This window comes from Achroia grisella, unplaced genomic scaffold, assembly GCF_030625045.1.
Source record: "Achroia grisella isolate CSIRO2021 unplaced genomic scaffold, CSIRO_AGI_Agris_v1 utg204, whole genome shotgun sequence".
NCBI lineage: Eukaryota > Metazoa > Arthropoda > Insecta > Lepidoptera > Pyralidae > Achroia > Achroia grisella.
In genome coordinates, this window is record NW_026712703.1 from 214,764 (window position 1) to 240,596 (window position 25,833).

Consider the following 25,833-nt stretch of genomic DNA (forward strand, 5'->3'; position numbering starts at 1 on the left):
ATTGGAAGAAATAACTATGATCAATATCCATCCACCAAGTGCGTGGATTCAAAATTCTTGTATTAATCAAGAGATCGTCCTTAAAAAATAATGAAATGGTTTGGTTAGGAGAACAAATGAAACGTAACAGTAACTAAGCAAAATCAATTAAAGGTTCAAATGAAATAAACTACACATATGTGTATAAATATAACGATACAATTTGCAGTAACTATAATATTCGTAGTGTTTATTCATATCCATAAAGTATATTGCATGACTATAATAAGATCTATGATCTTATACGTCTTCCAAATAATGTAGTTGTAATCCCAAATGTACCTATAATTCAAATTAATCAAATCAATCAAATTAAATTTGTCTATTACTAAAATCTATGTATATTTCTTACTTTACTTGAAGTACAGATCTACCATTGTAGGTGAATATTTTTTATAGAAAAGGTGTTATAATAATTCTGAAAGGTATTATAGGATATTTAAATAATGTTAAAATATATTAAGATATAAATTTTATTTAACAACAGTTACATTACTGTAATTTATGTATGTATGAGTATAGTAAAAAAAAAGTATAAAGTATATAAACTGGCACATAAAATTTGGTTATTAATACCTATAAATATCAGGACCTGTATATGGCAAACGTCACTTAGAGTTGTGGTCCTTTGGGTAGAGCCAATGTTACAGTCTTCGTTTCCAAATATTGGGCAATACCATCCTCTCCTCTGAAAATGAATGAATGTTTTTAAAGTAATAAACATTTTTCCATTTTTTTCATTTTCATATCATTTACTTGATTATAGCAGAAAGGAAAAAATATTCTTTGAGTATAATATAAATGTAAATGTATGAATAACTTCTATCTACCTATATAAGTTAATAACAAAACAATTATGCTGCACCTATTTTTATGAATTAATTATATGCAAATACAAGTGAATACTGGTATTGTATATTATGTCTAAACTTCCAACTACATAAAAGTATATACAGATAATATATTTTATGTAACATATTATATACTTACAACTCTCTGCCAAGGCCGGAGTCCTTGAAGCCACCGAATGGTGTTTGACTTGTCACATGGTCGTATGTATTGATCCTACAAATAAAATAAATAAAATATTATTGTATACACAATTATGTCTAACTAACAATGCACATACTTATAATTATGTGGTCTATAAATATATATTATCTCTAGAGACATTGTTAAAAATTCACATAGGTGGCAAATAATGTCTTAAAAGAATAAAAGATTTTCACTTCGTTTTGTCTTCTTGTCGTGTCTATGAATTATGTAAACTATAAAAGTGCTAATAGTATGTTTTTACGCAGCAAAATAGCTTCCAGAGACTGAATTACCTACCTACCAACTTTATTTTTAAATTCAATAAACTCTTTAATCACTGGAATAGCAAACAAGTAAATGGGAAAACTATTTAAAAAATTAGAAATCTGTTAATAGTTGTCATATTTCTATTGATTTTGATGTAAAATTTATTGTAGAATAAATGATTGGATTTTAGGACAATAAGAAAGACACTGACAGGTTTAAATTTACTAGACTACAACTAGATTTTATTATATAATTCTATACCAATATGCAAATTCACCAAAATGTTAATGATAATAGACCCATGATTATGCTTTATCTACTTAGAATTTGCATTTTTCAGAACTTACCAAACGGATCCAGATTTAATATGCTTAGCGAAACTTAATGCTTTAGTGATATCATTCGTAATGACACCAGCCCCAAGTCCATAGTTTGTGTCATTGGCGCGATCAATGACTTCCTCGAAAGTATCGAATTTAAAGATACTTTGTACGGGGCCGAATATCTGTGAACACAACATTAACATTATTTTTGTACTATCCTATTGTTAATGTTAAATGCTGTATTGTTAAGGTCAGTAACGACTCTTCCTAGCCGTCTATGAAAAAATAAAAATACTTCAGCCTGAGTTATAACTTCATAACAGCTGATATATAATATTTCTTTTTATTTATTTATTTCAGGCTACTTATGGCCCATATTATAAATAATATATATATTATCATATAGGTACATGTAGAATTGAATAATTTATTTATTTTTTATTCAAATTCAAAATATATTTCTACTTCTATAACTTGCTAAGATCTTAATTTGAATTTTGTACTTAATTTAAGCAGTTACTCTTGAAGAAAAAACATAGAAGTTTACCTCTTCTCTAGCTATTTTCATGTCATCCTTTACATCAGCGAATACAGTGGGCTTGATGTAGTATCCCTTGCTTCCAAGTTTGTCTCCTCCAGCAAGACACCTTGCTCCACCTTGTTTACCTGCTTCTATATAACCAAGTACCTTTTCGTACATCTCTTTGTCGATCTGCAAATTTTTATTATTATATTTTATTTATATTATACTAGGTTCCGGATGATCGAATTGTAGTATTTTGGTATTTGTGTGCAAGCAACATTTAATTATTTAAATTGTGAAAAGAGACAAAAAGAAAAATATACGGTAAAAATACAAAGTTAGTAAAAACTTTACCAGTTGTAGGTATATGCAATGACATAAAGAGGAGATTACAGAAATTAAAACTAATTATAGTGAATAACGAATTCAACTAATTCCATATTAATAATACTTGTTTTCGTACTTGATAACAATAGTAGAATATTAACTTATGAAATATACATACGATGAGTATTAAGTGATACTCAATAATTATATTGATAAATACATAGTAAGAAGAATGAAAGAGGAAAAAAATTTTCCGGCCTCAAATAGTAGAACAAGGACAAGGTCATGATGAATCATAAGTAACAGATAGCATATGTGTTTACAATTTCAATAAAAACAGATTGAACTAAGTATAGTTTAATTTTTTTTTTAGTTTTTTAGTTTAAAATGAATAATTAAAATATAAATCTATGTGTATATAACTATTTATCTAAAAGTAAACCGACAGTATCTGTCATCATCATCATAGATGATTTTTTTTAATCCTTCGTAAATAACTTTTCTGTGGTGTTCATGTTATTACTTAATTAACTATATATATTTTACTATTGTAAATAAATGCTTTTAAGTAGTTTGTAGGCACTACCTTAAAAATAAAAAGATCAATATTAATTTGTTTAAAATAGCATACAAGCGAGTTTCTTGACTCTTATTTTTAGATGATTTTACATTCCCATTTCCAATTTCCTAAAAAATACTGTTTAAAAATTATAATTTGAATATGGATTACTTCTACTTCTATACCTGAGGTCCCTGCTGAACATTCTCGAAGGGATTTCCAACAGATCTCTTCTGAGCGATTTCAGCTGCCTTCGTAATGAATTGGTCATATATGCCGGACTGCACGTATGTTCTGGTACCAGCACAACAACACTGACCGCCATTTGCGAAAGCAGCCGCGTGAGCTATTTGAGCTGCTTTTTCCACTGAAAAAAAGCAGATATAGTATTTTTATTATTGATTCCACGTCAAATAGAGGTTCTTAAATCCCTTGAATTTATATCGTGTATTAAGTAAGAATATTAATTAATAAAATTTAGTTCTTAAAGGATGGTAGTCATATATATTGGACTGCATCTTTTATAGTGTGCACTAGTTCAGGCGAATGGTATAGTCAAAATGGTCTACATTTAATTGAAAATATTGTGTATGTTAGGGATTTATACCATCAGCATCATTGAAAACCACTAAAGGACTTTTTCCACCAAGCTCCAAAGTCACTCGCTTCAGATTTACTGCTGAAGCTGCTCCCAAAATAATACGGCCCACCTAAAAAGAAACGATAAGTAAAGTAAGATTCGGTTGGTTTTATGCCCAATAGTTCGCGACTCACGATCGTTCAATTTAGTTCGCAGCGCTCAGGAACTCTAGTTGGTTCGTTTGCGACTAGAGTTGGACAAAGTAAGCTAGTCAACAAAACAAAGTGGGCCTATAAGTATTATTTGTTTCTCGTAAAATATTCTCAATATGTTCTTAATTTTTTTACCAAGATATCTTTGTTTTTTCTTACGAAATAAAGACCTGCGAACTAATTCGCGTAATTCTTCTTTGTAAACGCTCTTCTAAACTAGTTCGTTCGCTGTCTCATATCAGATTTCCTAAACCAAAATTTGGGCATATTCTAAATTCTTTTTAATTCGTTAATCCTTATTTTATTTACAGTATTCTGCGGTGATCCTTAGAATAGAGTAAATTTAAATAAATAAACGACTAAATTTAAGTAGAAAATGTATTTCAGACAAATTAAAGCCCATTTAAATATCTTGTCTAAATTATAACATGTAACGTATGGCCGTTATGTACAAATTTAGAATCTCATTAAGTCAACAACGTGTTTGCGATCACTATAATACAATAGAAAGTAAATTTAAAAATAGCCCGTCACTATTTAAAGCGGCCTTTTTTAAGCGTGAGTGTATTATGTAGATATCATGAAATCAACTTATCTCTTAATTCTATCTAATATTCTTCTAAATTATATATAACATACTAAGATTTGTGCTGTTTATAAAGCATTAAAACTAATTTACCTACTAACACGCCTGATGGCGGTAAGTTTAGTTTCCTTTAATCTTGAGCATATTTACTTTTAACGTGAGATTACCTCAGTAGATCCAGTGAACGCCACTTTATCAACATCAGGATGGTGTGTTAGAGCTGCACCGGCTGTAGGCCCATAGCCCGGTACGACATTCACGACACCGGGGGGAAACCCGGCTTCTTTGATTAGAGCAGCTATTGCTAGGGCTGTGAGAGGAGTCTGTTCAGCGGGCTTTACGATCACTGTGCAACCTTTGAATAGCAAGTAAATGCTTATGTTTATTCATTGTTTAATAAGGGATTTCAAACTATAATATATGTTATAGCTAGATGTTGCTCATTATTATTATTAAAATTTAATACAGATGTAATAAAAATAAGTATCAAATGAATAAATATATATTTCTCTTATTATTGTTTTCTGATTTAGAAAAAAAATAGAATTTTTTTATTAATTTTTTTTCTAAATTCACATATACGAGCTTTTAGCTAAATAAACATAAACATATTATAAATCGTACATAGATATTTAATATTAAATAAATATGCTATATACGAGGGAGTTGAAAATAAACATCATATTACCTGCAGCTAAAGCTGGAGCAATCTTCCATGTCATCATTGGAATGGGATAGTTCCATGGTATAATTTGTCCACAAACACCCACAGGTTCTTTCAACGTAAAAGATAGAACTTCACCATCTGCAATTGTAGAAGAACTAAATATGATTGTAATATGTAAACAATATAACACACTAACGACCTTCCTCATGAAAACATCCGGGCCATAATTTTTTGTCGGCACGTGATGATCACGCTTATTATCTGGCAGACAGCATGACAGTAGGTTTGAAACTTTATCGCATGTTATTAAGTTATCAGTATAAATGCAATAAGTATTTGTATTTTAGTTGAAAACAACAATTGATTTTTTTTTTCGGACAAGCCCAATGTTTCTATTCTAGACATTATGTAATGTAAATAAAATAATTATTAATGGATCCATTCATTGGATACAAAGTACAGTTCTGATACCATTTCATAAATATCAATTTGGTTTCTTTGGGTTTTTGTTATTGTGGAACTAGGAAGATTAGAAACACATTTACAAATATTTTTCATACCTGCAGGTATAGTATTTCCTAAAATTTTGTCGGCTTTCCCAGCATAGTATCTTAGAACTGTCGCAGAAAAGTAAACTTCATCTTCTGCGTCTTTTATCGGCTTTCCACAATCCAATGTCTCAAGTTCTGCTAGATATCTAGCTTGCGACTCAATGAGATCCGCCAATTTAAGCATTAGGACACCACGTTGAGACGCATCCAAAGTACGCCATGGTGAGTGCCGGTGGAACGCTTTTTTGGCTGCTGCTACCGCTTTATCGACGTCAGCCTGAATTGATTATGGTATATGAGAAGATCAGTTATCTTCTATCTTATCTTAATCTTATTTGTCGAGAATAAACGAGCATTGTACAATATCGCTGTATTCTTTCTTACGACGTACGTTGGGTACCATCGCATGTGTAATAAAACACAAAACAAGAAACAAAATTAACAAATAAAATAATATAGCAAACGCTGTGTTATTGTAAACTCTCTATTTACGTTTTCATTTTGATTTACTAGTATAAAACATGAATGAACCTTAAAAGCTTTGCGATATACAAGAAATAAAAGTGTAAATGAACATTAAAAATAATGTATGATTATTTTGCTTCGTTTCGTAGTACGGCAGGTTGTTTACAACTAATTAACACATCAAGAATAAATTGAGACTAAACAACAACTTAAAATTAAAGATAAATTAACAAAAAAATAATTTAAAGTTACGGATTACAATACTGGAGACCAAACACGTTTTATTGTTAACACTGAAGTTGAAATGAAAAGTTTAATTCACTATCTGGGTACAGATGGACAAAATAATCTGAATATAGGCTACGGAAAGTATTCTCTAAATGGCACAGCCATTACACTAAAATAGCTGTAGTATTTAACTTCATAAGTTGTGTTAATTACTCATATGCTTATACACTCAGAACTTGCAGGGAGCTGAGTTGGCAAGTTGTTTAAAATTACACTTGAGTGTACATTTCAGGTCCGTTTAATTAATTGGTATTTAGATTTTACATAGACCAAGTTATGTACTTACCTTATCTCCTTCAGCGACATTAGCAATGACAGTTTCATCCTGAGGATTGATGGTCGAGAAAGTTTTCTTACTGACTGCTTCTACCCACTCATTATTAATAAATAGCTAGAAGAAAATGGTAATTCATCAGAAATGAACTTTAGGTAGGAATATGCTGATAAATATGGAAACTATTTATTTTTAAACCCCTGATCCAAAGAAAAGGGAAAAGAGGGATATTATAGTTTTAGGTGCCTAAGTATATGTCTGTGACATTGTAGCTCTTAAACAAATGGACTGATTTTGACGTGGTATTTATTATCAATATTTGAGATGGTTCTAAGGTAATAGAATTTTCTGGAAGATTTGCTTGAATTGATCTTATTGTTCAGACTTTACAAGGTCATCCGCTATTTCTTACTATTTTATTTTTTTTCTTGTGTTGCGATTACATATTTTTTTAATATATTATTAATGGTACTCAAAGGTAATAGTATCAATGCATGTGATTATTTTTCAGTTTCAATAAGGCTCTAATAATATATTAAGGCTCCACGATTTGGAGAGTTGATGTGCACTTTATGAATTATGTTCCCAACCTGATAAATGATGGGAATTATTAACTTGTCCTCTTCTTTAGCTGGCCTTTAAAATTATTATTATTCATATATATTATGTATGTTTAAAACCTATCTTCCTAGGTAATTTAGGATACGTACTCTGTATTTTTAATTGTAGAAACCACTCTTAGTCATTTTTAATCAGTCTTAGTTTTTTCAGAGTTTATTAACCCAGTTATTTGGATTTCTTCCGAAATTTGATAACTGTTGACAAGACTTAGTAATGGCAGTAATCAACTGCTTTATCGTGACAGAAGATGGAGTATGTAGGTAGATCAGATAATAGGAACCGGTTATTGACCTATACCTACCTATATTTTATTAATATAGAATTGATAAAAATAAACGGTATTAGTGCTCGTACATAATAATGTATCTTTTAGAGATATCATACGGTTTTGGTCTGTTGGATGAAACTAGCAGCTAGCAATGTCGTTTCTTTTTATGTGTAGTTTCTTTTTATGTATACTGCAGCTCATTTTTCCGTTGCATACGTGTGGTCAGCCACAACCACAAAGGCTTTCTCTCTTTGTCGTTTGCTTGGATATTATGTGTCATTTTAATATGCCCAATAACGGTACCTATTTTATTTCAATTAAGTTGCAAACTTGCGAAATGTAGGTCAGTGGTGAGAATACCTAACTTAAATTGTGTAGGTATGTTGTACAGACTGCATAAAGTAGACTTAGTTATACTAGGATTACTATGTTGATGTACCTATATATGTTTAAAACAGGCGGATAAAACTTAAAAATTACTACTAAGTAGGTATATAAGAAAGAAAGAAAAATATTTTATTCAGTGCAATGTAAAAAATACAATATAAATATTAATCTTGCATTCCCATTATACTACAAAATATAGATTTCTACTATGATAGTTGTAGTTCTACTATGGTGGTAGTATGGTATGGATACTAAAAATCTCATATCATACGAGGATCCTTGTTGGTACCCCTAATGTATTATAATACCCGTATTTACATATTTTGGCCTAGATAGATTAAAACACAAAGCAAGTATACCTACACAATTGCCGAGATTATATAGGTCCATATTTTTTGTTTATTATATACCTCGTTCGTTCATAATATAAGAGCCGCGCTCTTGTCGGTGAAGCTATTGTGATTACTTTATTATTGTATATTTATTATTAGTTGAAATTATTATACCTACATGCAAATTAATCTAATTTCTCCAACAGTTTTTACCTGAAAGTTTAAATTACAGACAAGTTTCGTCTCCTTTCGATTTTACGATACTATTTTATATATAAAGATAATAAAGGACAAAATAACAAGGACAAAATAAAGAAAGATTAATTGTGTTATATATAGATTATGAATGGTAACAGGTACCCTTAAAAAAGCAAACATCTTTATCATTGGATAGACAAAGTCACAAGGTAGAGTTGTACCTACTACTCGTACATCTAATTAGGGTTTTTTTAAAAGTCATCTTTTGCATATCATATTTTCAGAATATAGGTACCTATTTTATTAATTCTTTGCTGATGACCCAAAATAATTACGAGTATTATGTGATGTCTAGCCTATGTTGTCTAGTGGTATAGCACAACCCTTTACTTCTGGATCGTTGCGGCTAATTTCTGGTACGGTAAAAATATTTGTATTCATTCTATGTATATTATGTACCTATTTAAAAGAAGTCAGTATATTTATCAGTTGTCTAATATTCCTAACACAATCCCTTTTTAAATTGGGCCTATATGGCGCTGTATGAATCGTATACGTATAGGTGTAATTATATACCAATCAATATTACTATTTATTTATTAAATAGCATGTTTTTAGATATTTGACTAATTTGGGTCCATGTATGTTATTTAGACATGAGTTTTATATAAATGTCTATAATATAAAATATATACATATATACTATCAAAATGCGCTAAAACTCAATATATATAATAATTTTGTTATACCTAAACTGTAAATGTGCGAGTCAATCCAGAATGGTCTTGTAGAGACATTATACATCCACGGATACAAAATTAGATACTACTTTAGTAAAATATTATTTTTTCATAAATCGTTAACTTAAAAATTGTAATACTCTATTATTTCTAACATACCTTTGTATATTTAACATCTACTTTCACCATTTTGATTATTAATTTATTTATATCAGCTCTGACAGAAAACACGTACACACCCTCTTTCGAATACTAGTAAACTGAACAGAATATAATCACTATTGAACTTGACCTACCAGAACGTTACAAACAGAATATTGTCAATGGAATTTAAAACTTACTGTAATGTTTCGAGAGTCTTTTTTGTAAATAGAGTTAAAGTACCATATGTCACATACTCGTTCTTCAAATTGTACCAATATTTGCTTTCCCGATTATTCTATTTCGAACCTTATTTCACGGCTGGTAATGTTTCCATTCGCGATCTTGTGATTTACCAAAGTGAAGTTAGGTTCAATTGTAGAGGTGCGGTTGCGGTATTGTAACAAACACCCCACTGACATTGAATATAAATTATTATTAATATTATTACATTATAGGTACATAATACTTATTAAATTATTAATGTTATTCAATGTTTTACGATCTATATTTCGGTTGCTATTTGCTTGGTGTTGCTGTGTTATTGTTGTTATAACGCGCAGATATTTATCATAGATTTGATTAAATTGAATACAATGTATAGAGAAGACTCTAATTCCTATTACTCTGAACAAATGATCGAAGTAATTTATCCTATAAGACTTGATATGATATTTAATTTATCTAAGTTGTAAATTACAATAATAATGTAAAAATCTTTTAATCAGTTTAATTTAATTACACACTTATCCACATGAATGATTAAATATCTAACTTTGTTCTACCTAAGATTCAAACGTTAGCGACAAAAGAATGCATGTTTTTGTAAACACTAGTTACGGTCACCTATATAGTACACTAAGGGATATCACATTATCATGACATTCGTGATATCTCTCATAGTATCCGCTCTATAGAGTCCGCTGGAATATCATGCCCTTTATCCTGTAATTTCCTTACCCAATCGCAGCCTGCAAACCAAACAGTTTATAATGCAAGTTTTTTAGCGGCTGAAAATTTTACTAATCTACTAGTCTATCTCTGGTTAATTTTTTATGGCGTTATAATAGGTGGACACAATTTGGAGCTTTATTGTATATTTTTAGCGTCATACTTGATTAAGTATACCTACTGAATAGGAACGTCACGTGTGTGACACATACGTCTGAATTTGTCGTCTGAACAATACTGTTATCAACACATAAAAATACCTCCAAACATCGTAATTATTGAGTTATGTAACTCCGTATAGTACAAACTAACAATAAATGCACTTATCTGTATTAACAATATTTTTGTACAATAATTTTTAGCTATCATACTTAGTAAGTAATATCTCTTTAACTAAGTAATATATGCATAGATATAGGTAATCATTAAAATTAAATCAACGAATAACAGAATACTAGATTATATATTTGCGTCTTCGTACGCGTGGTAGTCGAATGCAAGTAATTGCATCAATTTTTTTGCGGGCGAATGTAATTGAAACCAACTCTAGTCTAAATATTACGAGAAGCTTACTATACATAAGTGAAATCTGCATTTTAATTAGTTGACCGTTAAATATATTTAATGATGTGTGTACAAACGCATAAACAAACTAAATTTTAAAATGTACAACTTATTTATCAAATAGAAACCGCATTGTATATCGATGATAAGATGGATTACTTGATGTATTATTTCTTTTAATACTATTATGTTGTTGCAAGTCGTAGGTTTTCTTTCCAGGTAGGTATAGTTAATTCAGATATGTATGTAATTAGACTGTTTACGAGTAATATATAATCCCTTGTTTATTTTATAAAACATCAAAGATAGTATATTATTTTTTGTTTTGCGTTATAATTAATTAACGCGTTTACTTAAGGATTGTCTATATATTGTAGTTATACTTCCTTTACTATCTACTATATTTTCGGTTATACCTAAATGTATTATTCCATTTTAATTAATTTTAATGAGTTCTATAAGTTATGTCCAGTCATTAATTGTAATTTGTACAGCTGTATCGTATGACAAGAGTTGTTCAGAATGAATTGTCAAAATATCAGTGTTGTTGATGAGATTGTTACCTACAGTAAGCGTCATTGAAGATGATAAGGTGACTCTTGCCAGCAAGTTCAAGGGTTACGTGTTTCAGATTTATAGTGGTAGCTAGGGTTGTCAACTGAGAAATTCAAATTGATTCTGAAAGTCCGGATATCAGATTTCTGCGCCCCGTATCCCGATGAAGGGAGACTAATTGCTTCAATACATGCGTGTCACATGCTGGTACCAAGTATGTACTCGAAGTACCTAACTTTAGAAGCATAGACGCGTAAGTCAGTTAAATATTTTAAAAGTTAATCATTGTAAAAGTGGGCCAGTCTACTATAGCTGTCGACATAATATGCCACACCTTCAGTGATATGAATTTTGTTATACCTTGACTGAGTGTTCTTATCAGGAGAGTATTAAGTTTATGGATGCAATCAAAAGAACGGATTTTCTAAAAAATATAAAAACAAAACACACAATATATATAAAACAATCCAACAAACTTCATTACCCTATATTATATGAGCTGGTCTATTTTGAACGTTTTCTTAAACAATAATGTTTTCTACTGATTGTAACTGTCGAATTCGTGTAAGTGTATGACATTACGAAATTGCAGATAAACCTACCGTTTTATAACTTATTTAAATAATGAGGAAGTACCTGATTATTTCAACGGCCTGTTATTTTAGGATGCTAAAGATTCTTTGTGTTAGCGATAAAAGAGTAATTTATTATTGAGTATTAGTGCCGATATTTCTGGATCATTCTGGAAAGAATAAGATTCGTTTTTTTATTCTATGCCTGAAAATATTGTGTAAAATTTGTACCATTTTATAAAAAGACTTAAGTTACAAGATACTTGATTAATGATAAGGATGGATACTGTGCCTTGTTTGTCTGTACCTATGTTAGTCCAGATTTTGTTAGTATACGTTCACTCTAATTTACATTAGAAGGGAGCGGATATTCGAGGAGATTTCTCCAAGTAGAGTAGTAGAAGTAGAAAGGATGATTTCTCAAAAATTAATTATGTAAACAATTTTCTTAGATTTTGTCATTTAGAATATTTACATACAGAAATAATTATTTAATTTCATACCTGAATAAATTGTTTTATATTGTTATTGTAATATTTATCTGTAATTGCATATATTGATACTATTATCTATATTAATAGGTCTGCGTAAATTTTGCTATTTTGTTATTTATTGTTTACAATAAAGTTCCAGCATTGCTATCAATTAATTAAAAAATTATGTTCTTATTTATTGTTCAGTTTGTGACCTAACGTCCTAACTTAGAATATTATAATGATATCTGTGTTATAGCTTTTTACTTTAAACAATCTTAGGCAGAACTTAAACATATTTTTACGGTTGGCTATAAAATAACACGTATTTGAAATTGGTTTACTAAAGTCAATTACTAAATATTTGAGATATAAAGGCAATGAAATTTTGCATACAGGTGGCTTATAAATGTCTCGGTAGAGTAGATATATGAAGAGTTCGAACTCGCAAATGTAAAGTGCTGTTCACGGTTGCTGCTGGATATCAGGAGCTTGCTGTCGACCTGTTTGCCATTACTATGATATGTGCCTAATATGTATAAATATATTCGGTTTGTGAACGAGTCCCCCAATAATAGTTTTTTCACATATCTCTCATGTACAAATACCATGAGTTACATTTTTGTTACATGTAAAGAATAAGATCTTTATCTGTATGCAGGTATAATTCGATAATATTTTTGAAACAGATAACCTTTCTTATTTATTTGAGTCTCTTCAAACTCTTTCAGATTAAAGACTCGATAAATATGGGAATATAAAAGGAAATAAAAACAATATATATTTTAATTTACTATATTGATAATTAATAATTTTTGAAATGTCATAATAGTGTCATAAATTGGTACTGTTTTAATGAAATATTATAGTATGTTACTGTAGCAGTGGTTTCTTTGGCAGGCTTATCGTCACAGTTTTGTTTTCTAAATATTGTTGTATGCCTTCCTCGCCCCTGGAAATAATAATAAAAATATTATTACAATAATAATAAATAATAATACAAATTTTACATTTGTAAAAATTACAAAATCCTTAATAATATGATGTTTTAGGTTTATGCTATTGAAGAAGCATTACATAGTATTTGTTGATTTATTAATCATTCAACTTTAGTTTTTATTAAATTAATTTTGACTGTTGATTATAGGTATTTTATGTATCTCCAAAGCAAATTTTTAAAAAGTTAATAAATCATAAACAAATATTCATTTTCATATTAGGTTTTGGATCTTTAGATCTGATATACTACTGGGACAGATGGTGATGAAAAAGACATATGTTCCAAATATTTTCTCAGGTTATATCTCATACTTAGGGCCATTAATAAATCAATTCACACTAAAACTATTAAGTTTGGCATCCTACCTCTTATAGCAATAGGTAAAATTTCGTGTTATAATTTTATAGGAGTGGTCCCAGATTTTATGATTTTAATACACGAGTGTGACCATCCACAATATTTATAACATATACACAATATATTACATTTTTATACGTACAATGTCACTCTTTGTCGAGTTTATGGCTGCTCCTTATATTTACTACTCTTTCTAATTAGGTATATTTATATAAATATGTTTGTATACTTACAATTCACGTCCAGTACCAGATTGCTTGAATCCTCCAAATGGTGTCTGAGCGACAATATGTTCATATGTGTTGATCCTAAAAAAATATTACAGTTTAATCATTCAATTTCATAAACCATAATTATAAATTGTTATAACCTTAATTACTAGCATCAATTTAAAACTACTCATAGTATTTTCGTATAAAATAGGATAAAAAAAAATATTGTTGCGGTAAATAATTATGCTATAGTATATGACGTACATTAAATTATATGTATTATGTCTAGATAAAAATTTAACTGAACTATTCTATTTATTTCAGCATATCACAGTAGACTAACATTTTCAAATAACACAAAGCACAATTCTGTGCTAAATGTACTAAAAACAGAGGATTAATTAAAGACCCATTATTTAATCTAATAATGGGACTCCTCTGTTTTTAGTACTTTTAACGGCACCAAAATTTCGTGGACCAATAGGCTGTTCAAAGATCGTGAGTGCTAAATACACCGTTATAATTACTATAATTTCAATATCTAACTCTCTGGTAATAAAAACAATGCTTGCAAAATCATAAGCTCGCACTCTGCCTTATTGATTTCAAATGCGCTCGTACAAATGTCAATACACAAGTTCGTTTGCTGGTTCACGGTTCATATGGTACATCCATATATTTCAGTCAGTACAAGAGTAACAGTAAAGTTGTCTCTGAATAATTTATATACGATTGTAGTCATAAGTATACACATTATAGCAACTATATCGAACTAATCATCTAAATTACTACCTATATTAATGAAATTATACGTGAAAATTGTATCATGAGGAACAACATTGGTTATCTTTTGTATAAAAAAATCAATATATATTGTGACTAATGAAGAGAAGTAAATAACTAACCAGGTAGAGCCAGCACGGACGTGTTTCACAAAAGTAAGCGCGGCTGTGATATCCTTGGTGATAATTCCAGCTCCAAGACCGTACTCAGTATTATTAGCGCGGTCAATCATCTCCTCCAACGTGTCAAACTTTAAGATGCTTTGAACCGGGCCGAAAATCTGTGAACGAAAGTAGTAACAAATAAAAATCTGTAAGATGTCTGTAAGCCTATTAATACAAATCATAACATGAAACAAAGTCGTTGTCGCTGTCTGTTCGTCAATATACGTATTGACGCTTAAATCTTTAAAAATACGCAACGGATTTTGAAGCGGTTTTTTAAATAGATTCATGAGGAAGGTTTATATATATGTACACCCATGGGAAGCTGCGGCAAGTAGCTAGTAGCCAATAAAATACTTTTAAGGACGGGTAACAATCAAATAGTAAGTCATTACACAGTTGTGGTAATACAGAAATTTCTTGTAAATACCTCCTCCCTGGCAATCTTCATATCGTCTTTTACGTCAGCAAATACAGTTGGCTGAATGTAGTATCCAACTTGACCAATACGGCTCCCACCTACTACACATCTAGCACCACTTTTCTTTCCAGCATCAATGTACCCTATTACTTTGTCGAACATGTCTTGGTCGATCTAAAATTAAAAAAATGAAAATGAATAAAATAGTACACTTATAGTATTTAGTTATTACTATTAGTAAATCATTGCTCTATTTCTGTGATTGTAAGTAATAAACCAACCAAGTTATTACTCGATCGCAGACTTTCACGAGCGTTTGTGTAATATTAGATCAGTGTCTCTATGTCTGTACATGTTAATTTCTTAAAGTAAATATTTACGAAATTCTAAAATTTAATACTTGTACCAACACTACTTATATTAAATAAATCCAACCTGAGGTCCTTGATCTACGTTTTCAAAGGGATTTCCAACGCTTCTTTTTTTAGCAATTTCAGTAGCTTTCTCCACAAATTTGTCATATATGCCAGATTGAACATATGTTCTTGTACCAGCAACACAACATTGACCACCATTAGAAAATGCAGCATTGTGAGCAATTATGGCTGCCTGCTCCACTGCAATATAATGGAAATTAAATTATTTTAATGCTTTTACGAGTATTTGCTTGATATCTATAATTAAATTGGATATAATTATCTTTAAACGAGTAAGCTAGGAAAGTATATTTTCTTCAAATACTGTTCAAATAAATTTTGTACAAGTTTAGGCAAAATGGCCTGAGTTTTAATAAGTCTGTGACATAGATACTAATCAATTTTTCTTTTGTGTGTTAAAAAGTAATCATATAGATTTCCATAATTACCATCGGCATCATTGCAGATGACAAGGGGACTTTTGCCTCCGAGTTCAAGGGTAATGCGTTTCAGATTTACAGCTGCTGCCGCTGACATGATGATGCGGCCCACCTAAAATCATTTTATATATTTGCAATTAATTCTTAGATTATTAGAACGTCGTTTCGTAAAATTCGTAATCGTAGCCATTTCTTGCAGATTACTAGCACTGGTAGAATAATAAGTACTTAGTAATTTAGATGGTTTTAAAGCATTAAGAGAAAATAATAAAGACATCTTTAAAATATTTGTATAGGATTTCTTCATAAAAGAAAGTAAATAAAAGATAATGAAATCGTACTACCATATTATCATTAAACTCTAAATGATATTCCAATGGTCATAATTCTATTTGTGTAGTCTGTAATTTTTAAGAATATATTCTATAAATTCTGGTTTGTATCGTATGCTGTTTTAAATATTGTAAATTACAATCAACTAATAGTATAGAGTACTTGTTATATTTAGTTGAGATTACGACGATTATACATTTTATTAGGCATGAAATTATTGTTTATGACGGTTGGGTTACCTCTGTGGATCCAGTAAATGCGACTTTGTCGACATCAGGATGGTGGGTAATAGCAGCTCCGGCAGTAGGGCCGTAACCAGGGATTACATTCACAACGCCTGCCGGGACGCCAGCTTCCTTAATCAGGGCGGCTAGAGCTAAGGCTGTCAATGGACTTTGCTCTGCAGGTTTTATAATAGTTGTGCAACCTGATAAATAAATAAGTATAATAAATAATTATAGTAAAATTTAATGCCAATTCCCATAAAAATCCATTACCTTCATTTACGTAATTTAGGGACTGTAAGTTTATATTTGTATCACATTTACTTCAGGGATCAGATTTACCTCAAACTATGTACAGTAAGACTATTTTTTGTTACTTTCTAGACAAGTCTATAGATGTCCTTTGGTACCCATATACTTCTACTTTGACCACATTGGTCTACTAATTTTTCATGTCCTTAATTTAATGCTGTTTCATATTAAGTTGATGTTAGACTACTGTATTAATAATACAATTTGTTTTTTATTCTACTAAGTCTTAGTTGTGGCAATTTGAACCACAATCACTCTGCTTTCATTATATTTCTTAATTCGTATTTATACTATTTAATATGACAAGTTTAGTTTAGTTGATTATTTACCTGTAGCCAATACGGGTGCAACTTTCCATATGAACATAGGAATAGGATAGTTCCATGGCAGTATTTGACCGCATACACCTACTGGTTCTTTTAGAGTAAATGTCAAGACTTCACCATCTGAAAGGATTTAAATACATTCCTAATTATAAGACTGTAACAGTAATCAAATTAACTGAGATGACGTAGATATGACTGTGTCTTGTAATATTTCTTAAATATTACAAGGTACTAACGTAGTGATTGATTAAAAAATAGCCAATTTAAATTGGTTCTGTTGCGTATTCGTAAAAATTTAAAAGACAAGTAGCATTAACGTTATACAAATATAAATAATAACGAACCTGCTGGAATTGTATTTCCAAGAATTTTGTCCGCTTTCCCAGCGTAATATCGGACAATACCGGCGGACCATAGAATTTCATTCTCAGCATTTTTGATTGGCTTTCCGCAGTCCAGGGTTTCTAATTCCGCAAGATATTTCACGTCTCGTTCCATGAGATCAGCCAGTTTGAGGAGCAAGCGACCTCTTTGGGAGGCGTCTATGGTACGCCATTCCGAATATCGGTGGAAGGCTTTCTTAGCCGCACTTACTGCTTTATCAACATCAGCCTGGAAATGTATTATTATTTTGTAATATTTGTGAATTACATGAGTCTTCTAGATAATATATAATATCAAAAATAAATATGTTCAATCATACATCGGTTCATCTGTACTTATAGAATGGCAATATTATGCGGAATAGTCTGTATGAGGAACTTCGTATAGTACAGAGGGACTTGGACAGAATATATTATTCGGGTAATTGTGACGCATTGAAAGTAGTAGGTTGATTAGGTAAGAAATAAAAGAAACAACGTGGTTGAATCACAATGGCCTATCAATAATATTGGATGTAAATTTTTGATGATTATTTTGTTTCATTTATAATGAGAACCTACTTAATATAATTGATCTTTATTTGTTTTTCTTGATGGAAAAAATGTAGATCAAAATATATTAAAATAATTTTTAGTATAATATATATTCGAATTAAAAACTATCTCCACTTTAAAAACTAGGAAAAATATTAAATGTTACCATACTATACTGACTACATATATGTGCTATATACATTTTTAAAATGTTAATATAGACTCAAGAGAGATGTGAGAAGATGAGACATTGTTTTCTTGATCTGTGTTTTAAATTGGTGACTCTGTCAGAACTAATATAAGAGTGTGTACCTTATCTCCTTCAGCTACTTGAGTGATCACGGTTTCATCCTGAGGGTTAATAGTTGGAAATGTTTTCTTGCTAGCAGCATCCACCCACTCGTTGTTGATGAACAACTTAAAAATAACACAAAATTTATTAAAACATACTTCTGATAAGACAAAATTACATAATAAATTAGTGGGAGCGGCCCAGATGTTAAAAACTAGTTTAAGATTGATATTTTTGTAACTTATTAATAATAATAATAACCCTGGATAATTCACGCAGCGCCATATACCTAATCCTGAACTAAGTACGATATTGGTTCTTGACTATATATAAATACATATATTTTTGTAAATACCCAGACCGATACAAACAATCATACTCCAAAAACAGTTTGTCATCGTCTCTAGAGTCTTATTAGACATTGTTAAATGTTGTATAAACCGGAAATTGAAGATTATATGTGTATATTATATATTATTACAGACGTACTAATGTATTTACGCTAACGGTAGCACAATTACTGTTTGTTAAACATTTTATAAACTGTAGTAAAGGGTTTTTGAACTGGAATAAATTTAATTTTAAGAAGAATTATATGAATTGTTGTCAATTTTTACCAATCATATCAATATACCACAATTTCACTGTTGACCAGCATACTCCCATTTTCATTAAAACTTTTAACTACCACCATTAAAAAATTAATAGCATTGTTATATAAAGTTTGTAAGTCGATAAGATTCGAATTCACGATTATTAAGGTCGGGATAAAATATTCGCTTAAAAGAATCAAATGGTACAGTGAAACTAGTTTAGGTTTTATTAGTACCAGTACTAGTTCAATTATAAGTAGACATTACAAAGTTGCATCTTTACAATGTATTGCAGAAAGGCACAATACATTTATGCACGATAGATGATAATTACATTAGAATAGGAAACTGGTAAACGAAACATGTCGGTATTTGTTTACTTTGAGTGTTTTTAACCCATGTTAATATGTATTGCTTTTGTAAAAACTATGACTGTGTATAAAAACACACATTTATCTATATTAGTTATATTATAAATGTGTGTGTGAAAGTGTGCCTGTTTGTTAGCTTTTATGGGAATGGGTATTCCTATAAATAACCTATTAACTTTTCTAAATGATACTTAGGAACAGCAAGTTGTATAAATAAAACAAAACGAACAGTATCAGTTTTAGTATATTGTCTAACTTTGAGCATAGCATAACCTGCTGAACTCAGTATTGCTACAAGGCTGTCTCTGACATTTCTAAATTTATTAAAACACCACTTGTTTCGTGTACTTTTTTGTTCTGTATCTCGGTGTAAACCACACACTCGTACAATAAAAGTTAGAGATTTATATACATCTGTATTTGTATTTATATACAGATGCATTTCGTAAAATGTTTGCACATAAGTCTTTCTTACTTTACACATACAAGATACATACAGGATAAGAGTGGCTTATTTGTGGTAATTTACAATTGATGTAGCTACGATGATGATAGTAGGAGCCTGATTGACCAACTAGCAATGACATTGTGCATGCGGGCGGACTAATCTATTGTACCAATTGTAACGAATCAACAATAAACGAGTTCTTATAGTGTATTTTAGACTCAAAATAAAAAATATATCTGCTTATTCATGTAGGCTCACACACGATACATATGAGTTAATCATTTTTTACAGCGTCGCATATTTTAATACGATAAACAATTTTTTTCGCATTTTAACTACTGAATTGTAGCAAGTAGCTTTAAACAGTTTCACAAAAAATAAGTAACTACTAAAATTTGTGTGTGAATGGTGTATCATACAAACTAAAATATTACAAATTTAGAATCCTCTAGAAGTTGGTGGAAAAAAAAATTAGAAATGGTTTAGTATTAGTGTGAATATAAAAAAATGTAAGGTGTCTGTATGTGTTATACCGTATATCCTATATGTAGAGTACTATCATGTAAGTGCATTACCATAACATTAATGAATGCAAGGAAGTTGAAATTTGATTACAGTGAAGGTACTTTGTTTAAGTGTAATTTGGTCGGAACAATGGTGTTGATATTACATCGTTGGAATTTACAGATAACGTTTCAGGTATTGAAGTAATAAGAACACACATAAAGATATGTGGATAAGCAAATAATGATCTTATGGGATGAAACTGAATAAAAATCATTTATTCAAATAAACTTAAATTAAACCACTTTTGAATAGTCACAGTTCTTTTTTTTAATATACCGCTCATTCGGAAAGCTGTCTCAACACAAGAAGAACGAGCAAGAAAATTGCGTGTTGCTCTTTTTAATATATGTTGAAAAAGTTTCATACATTTTTAAATTGAAATGTTATGAGTATAAACCAACAGTAATTCAATAAAGTTAAAATATCAAATACACAATAATACTAAATTAGTTGTAGAGATTAGAGCAGACCATCCCTACAAGTAGTCCACGATTATTGTTCTTGTTCACGAGTATGACGGATGAGCCAGTCACTGCGCTCGTACCATATTTTAGCTCAATGATCTTTGGTAACCTACTATTGTAAGTTGTTCTTTTGTAAAGTTAGTAGAAGATTTTCATAAAACATATAATATTCTAAGTAATATTATTAGTTAAGTCCTAAAGGTTACCAAATAACTATATATGTATTGTGATTAAAGACTAATAGGTATAGTATCTTTCAAAAAAATATGGAAGTAGATTCTGTCTATGGCAAAAAGAATCATGGAAATTGGTTCAGTTATGACAAAGATATGGCGTACCATTAAAAAGTTAAATTTGTGGATATATCAAAATGGTTACTTTTTTTTATGATATTCGTATCTGGTCTAGCAAAAGAACTGACATAAGTGTGAAAATTATAAATAAGAAGTTAAATATGAATAAGGAGGGAGAGATATCGTAGTGCGTTGACATATTATTATGAAATATCTGTCGTTAGGAGATAAGTTACATAAAAAAAATTATATACATAGATTAATATTATTATATATACATATGTATCTATTGAAAACATTAGAAACATATAGTGGTTTAATTTATTTATTATCATTAAAAACTACTCACTTCTAATTTATAAAAGTACTTACCGGAATTAAATTTTCATAATATGAATAAAATTTACGTTTATGGTATCTAATTATGTATAACTTATACCTATTCTAATTCATTATAAACATGATTCGAATATAGAAAAAAGTAAATTATTAAGAAGATTGTAGTAGTCAAATGTGTGATAAATGTGAACAGTTATATTATCAAAACTTTTAAATATTTTGAAATATTGTATATACCTAGTAACAAAATTAAAAAAATATTGTGACAAGGTTTTAAATATTAGTTTATTATAATGACAAGGTTCTAAAGGTGGTTTCTATTTTCAGCAATGTTTTTTAAACTTACAGATGGTATTGTGTTATATTACAAAAAAGTAACATACCTTCGTGTATTTAATGTCGACCTTAGACATTTTTGTTTAGATAATTTTAAACACGTCTGCACACACTGGATGTCACCCACAGAGTGTATATTTCGACGTGCCATGTTGTGTATATAGAATTGCTTAATATACCTAAAACGATGTATGTATTTTAAATTGATAATATTTGGGTAACGACAATATATTAGTCATGCAGACGCGGTTGTTTGTAGGAATCATGATCGACATATGATAATATCCCCTTAGAGAAGTCATTTGACTATGAAATTAGCTCAGGCAAGTGGAATACAAATGAAACTCCAACAATGGCTCAGAATCAGCTCTGTCTATCCGTATTCTTGCATATCCTATGCGAGAATACGGATAGACAGGGATCGCTGAATTTAAACAAGGAACAATTCGCAATATTGCAGATGAAATAAGAGTACATTATTTTTTTATTTAATTTATAATATAATCTTATTTCGCCTCAAAATTAATAGAACGAATACTTACTCATAGTTTACATAAATGTATATACTTAACATTTTTTTTGTAAAGAGTCTTATATTTTAGTACATTAATAGATACTCGTGTCCTGCGTCCAGTTTTTTTCAAAGTTGCCTGACTTAGAACAATACCATAACAATAAATCTTAAGGTACAATAAGTTTGCCGTTTGCACCATATTTTTAACGTGGTCAATAAAGAATAAATGAATAAGTATATGTGTTAATATTAGTGATTTACAAATATTCTCTTATCTTATCACTCCGCAGCGTTAAATAAGAATAATATAAATATCATTCTGAAACTCTATATTTGTATTGATTAGATACAAAAAAAATTCATTGAGCTGTACTTTAGGAGTTTTGTACAAACTCGAAAATAGATATCTGATAGTGAAGTGTTCGGCACAGTACACAGATAAACGAATAACATAATAAATAACCATTCAGTGACTACACTAGCATGCCAATCCTTGCTTTGTATGGAATATAATAATTTCTTGCCATAAATAAACCATAAACACATATTTTAAGTTAGATCTCCAGCAATTCATCGGTGAAAACAGCATTCCATGCAGTAATTTTTGCCTTATGTATTTATATATACGTACAGATTGACACATTTTAAAAATAATTGTTGTTGCATATTAGTTTTTTTATATATCAATAACGTACAGACACTGGCCGGTTACATTTTTATTATGTGTATGTGTATTTTATGCTCTGAAAAAAGATTGGATGTGTTGTATAATCCTAAAATATACAAATGTGTAGTAGATTTTGAATGATAGGTAGCTTAACAGCTGCTGTATTGATGCTTATATGCTTGTAAGTATACGATTTCATCGTGTATATATATATATTTTTTAATAGTTAGTAATGGAATGCTCCCATCTACGCTACCAGTTAAGGCTGGCACCAGTGAAAGATGATAAGATGAGCATGAGGCCAGGTCAGATAGCTCATCGTGACAAATTCACCAAGAATTTGTCATGATGGTTTCCAGGGAGAACCGCGTGGTCAACCTGACATGGTATATTAATAGTAATGAAATCATTAATCCACATTACTAACAATCCCCTTCCCGTAATCTTGTATATTTAATTGTCTAATTCAATAGTGATAACATATTTTCTATGACTGTATCTGAACTAAACGGAATGTCCTATACATTTGTATAAGACGATTCACGTTTTTGTCGTTTACTTTTATTTCAAATCTATAAGGAGTTCGGCAATCGGAAATACTGCTCGCTTAATTGTAAATAACTATCGCAGTTAATAATAGCATAAATCTATCATATAAATATGATTCATGGGTTTCAGACAGATTCTTGAACCAGTAATTTCACTGCAAAATTGAAACTAGGATTGAGTACACGGCAATCTGCTTGGTAGATATATGTACATATACTATAATAATAATCTAAGGCAATACAAGAAGTGCCATTTGGTCCAAAACTAAGGAAAATATTATGTCTGTACTTAGTATTTTTATATACATGCTTTGTGCGCATGTACTACTGTTTCATTCCACTAATGATAACAACTGTTTGTACTGTACGGATATCGATCACACGAACCCCGAACCAACGGTATACATAGTAACATCTATGCAAGCTTGGGACATATGGACCACCAGGAGAGGCATGTGACTAAATGTCATTGTCCATTTTTGCAGGACGATACTCCTTATAATTTATCTATACTTTTATCACGTCATGCTAATTCATTGTTTTATCACTTAATTATTCTTTATAGATAACATTCTTATTATCTTAAAAGATTATTATTTTTTAATACCGCCATCAGACATGTAAGTAGTTTACGATATGCAAATGTCTACAAAGTGAAAAAATATTTTATTTAAATTTTTAGCATACGTACAATGCGTACTTAAACTGCTATTCGTACTTAATGGCACTGCAAGTGCAAGAATCTATGGCATCAATGGTAAATGTAATAGTTTTTGAGCATGTTCAAAGTGTTGCACACTATAATGTAAACTCACATTTCTTAAAAGAATGCACACTTTTTTACGTCATATATATATTAAAAAGTGTTATTAAAATGGAATGTTACGTGATTGTATTACAAAATGTTATTAATATTTTTAATTCTAAAATGTCGCAATAACTATAATAAAAAATATGAAAGAAGGAAAACTTGAAATATATTCTAAGTGTGTTAGTGAATAGTTGGTGTGATCGGATCGTAATCGGATAACAGTCTAATATTTATCCTCTTTTGTTTAATATTACTTTATGGAAATATTAAAAATATATCTTCCAACTGTAATACCAGATGGGGCTTCCAGGGCCATTGTCAACTTGACATGACTGTTATAGGACTTGGCTGTTATATTTATATTCATCGTGGCAGGAGACGAACTTCGCTCTCTCTCAGTTTATTTTATTATCGCTGATTTCATCCCTGGAGTGTCAGGCAAAAATGTTTAATATATGATAAGTTTCTAGATTATTGTACGTATATTAATAAATGGTTTTTATAATTTATACTAAAAGCTTTATTTGTTTCGATATCTACTATAATATCTTGAGGCATTTCATTAAATATTTCAGACAATTTTAATATTTATCTATACCTGCAGAATAGGTTCGAATAAAATAACTGTCCCGTTATTGACTGATATGACATTCGATGTTTGTTTCATTATGTATTGATATTTTTTTATGATAACCTTAAAGTTGTGCAGGCTATCAGGGTAATGTTTGAATTTATTTTAACTACTGCCATACATGAAAGTAGATAATTATATTATAATTGTCACCGTTATACGTATGTTCAATTCGATAAAAAAAAGTACCAGTCGAGTTTCTTGCCTGTTCTTTTCAACTGAAGTCGAACTGGACAGTAGGGATAGTGATAATAAAAGGCTAAAAGGTCCTATGTGAATAAATTAATTTGTATTTATATAGCGCATACCTGTTATCACATAATTATGATGTGTACTAGCTAAATGTTTATTTATAAATGAAGTAACCGAAATAGGATATATAAAAAGTAATTACAGATATATTTATAAATGGCAAAATATCGTAAATAATTGTGAGTAAATTATTTAGACTTTCATTTTGAGGTTTGTACCTGATAACGTAAGAAATTGTATATATTCACTTTAGGTGTATATATAAAAAATTATCCATATGCAAGAGTTTGCTCTTATTTGGCTA

At 30.0% G+C, this 25,833-nt stretch overlaps 3 protein-coding genes across 3 annotated transcripts in view; 1 reads left to right on the forward strand and 2 right to left on the reverse strand.

Moving 5' to 3' along the window:
• Positions 1–25,833, forward strand: part of LOC131842042 (lipase member H-A) — a 35,413-nt gene that overhangs the window by 5,816 nt on the left and 3,764 nt on the right. The gene's annotated exons all lie outside the window — the stretch shown is intronic.
• Positions 497–9,487, reverse strand: LOC131842041 (aldehyde dehydrogenase X, mitochondrial-like). The gene is made up of 11 exons (XM_059190473.1): positions 9,402–9,487; positions 6,709–6,813; positions 5,679–5,946; positions 5,140–5,256; positions 4,619–4,806; positions 3,681–3,783; positions 3,259–3,440; positions 2,212–2,376; positions 1,689–1,846; positions 1,030–1,104; positions 497–727 (listed from the first exon to the last, which is right to left on the reverse strand). Exons 1-11 carry the CDS (start codon positions 9,429–9,431, stop codon positions 652–654), a joined length of 1,467 nt encoding a protein of 488 aa, XP_059046456.1. The 5' UTR covers positions 9,432–9,487; the 3' UTR covers positions 497–651.
• Positions 13,298–22,243, reverse strand: LOC131842039 (aldehyde dehydrogenase X, mitochondrial-like). Its single transcript, XM_059190472.1, has 11 exons — positions 22,154–22,243; positions 18,716–18,820; positions 17,831–18,098; positions 17,490–17,606; positions 16,864–17,051; positions 16,301–16,403; positions 15,871–16,052; positions 15,445–15,609; positions 14,973–15,130; positions 14,089–14,163; positions 13,298–13,450 (listed from the first exon to the last, which is right to left on the reverse strand). The coding sequence occupies exons 1-11, from the start codon at positions 22,181–22,183 to the stop codon at positions 13,372–13,374; spliced, it is 1,470 nt and encodes a 489-aa protein (XP_059046455.1). The 5' UTR covers positions 22,184–22,243; the 3' UTR covers positions 13,298–13,371.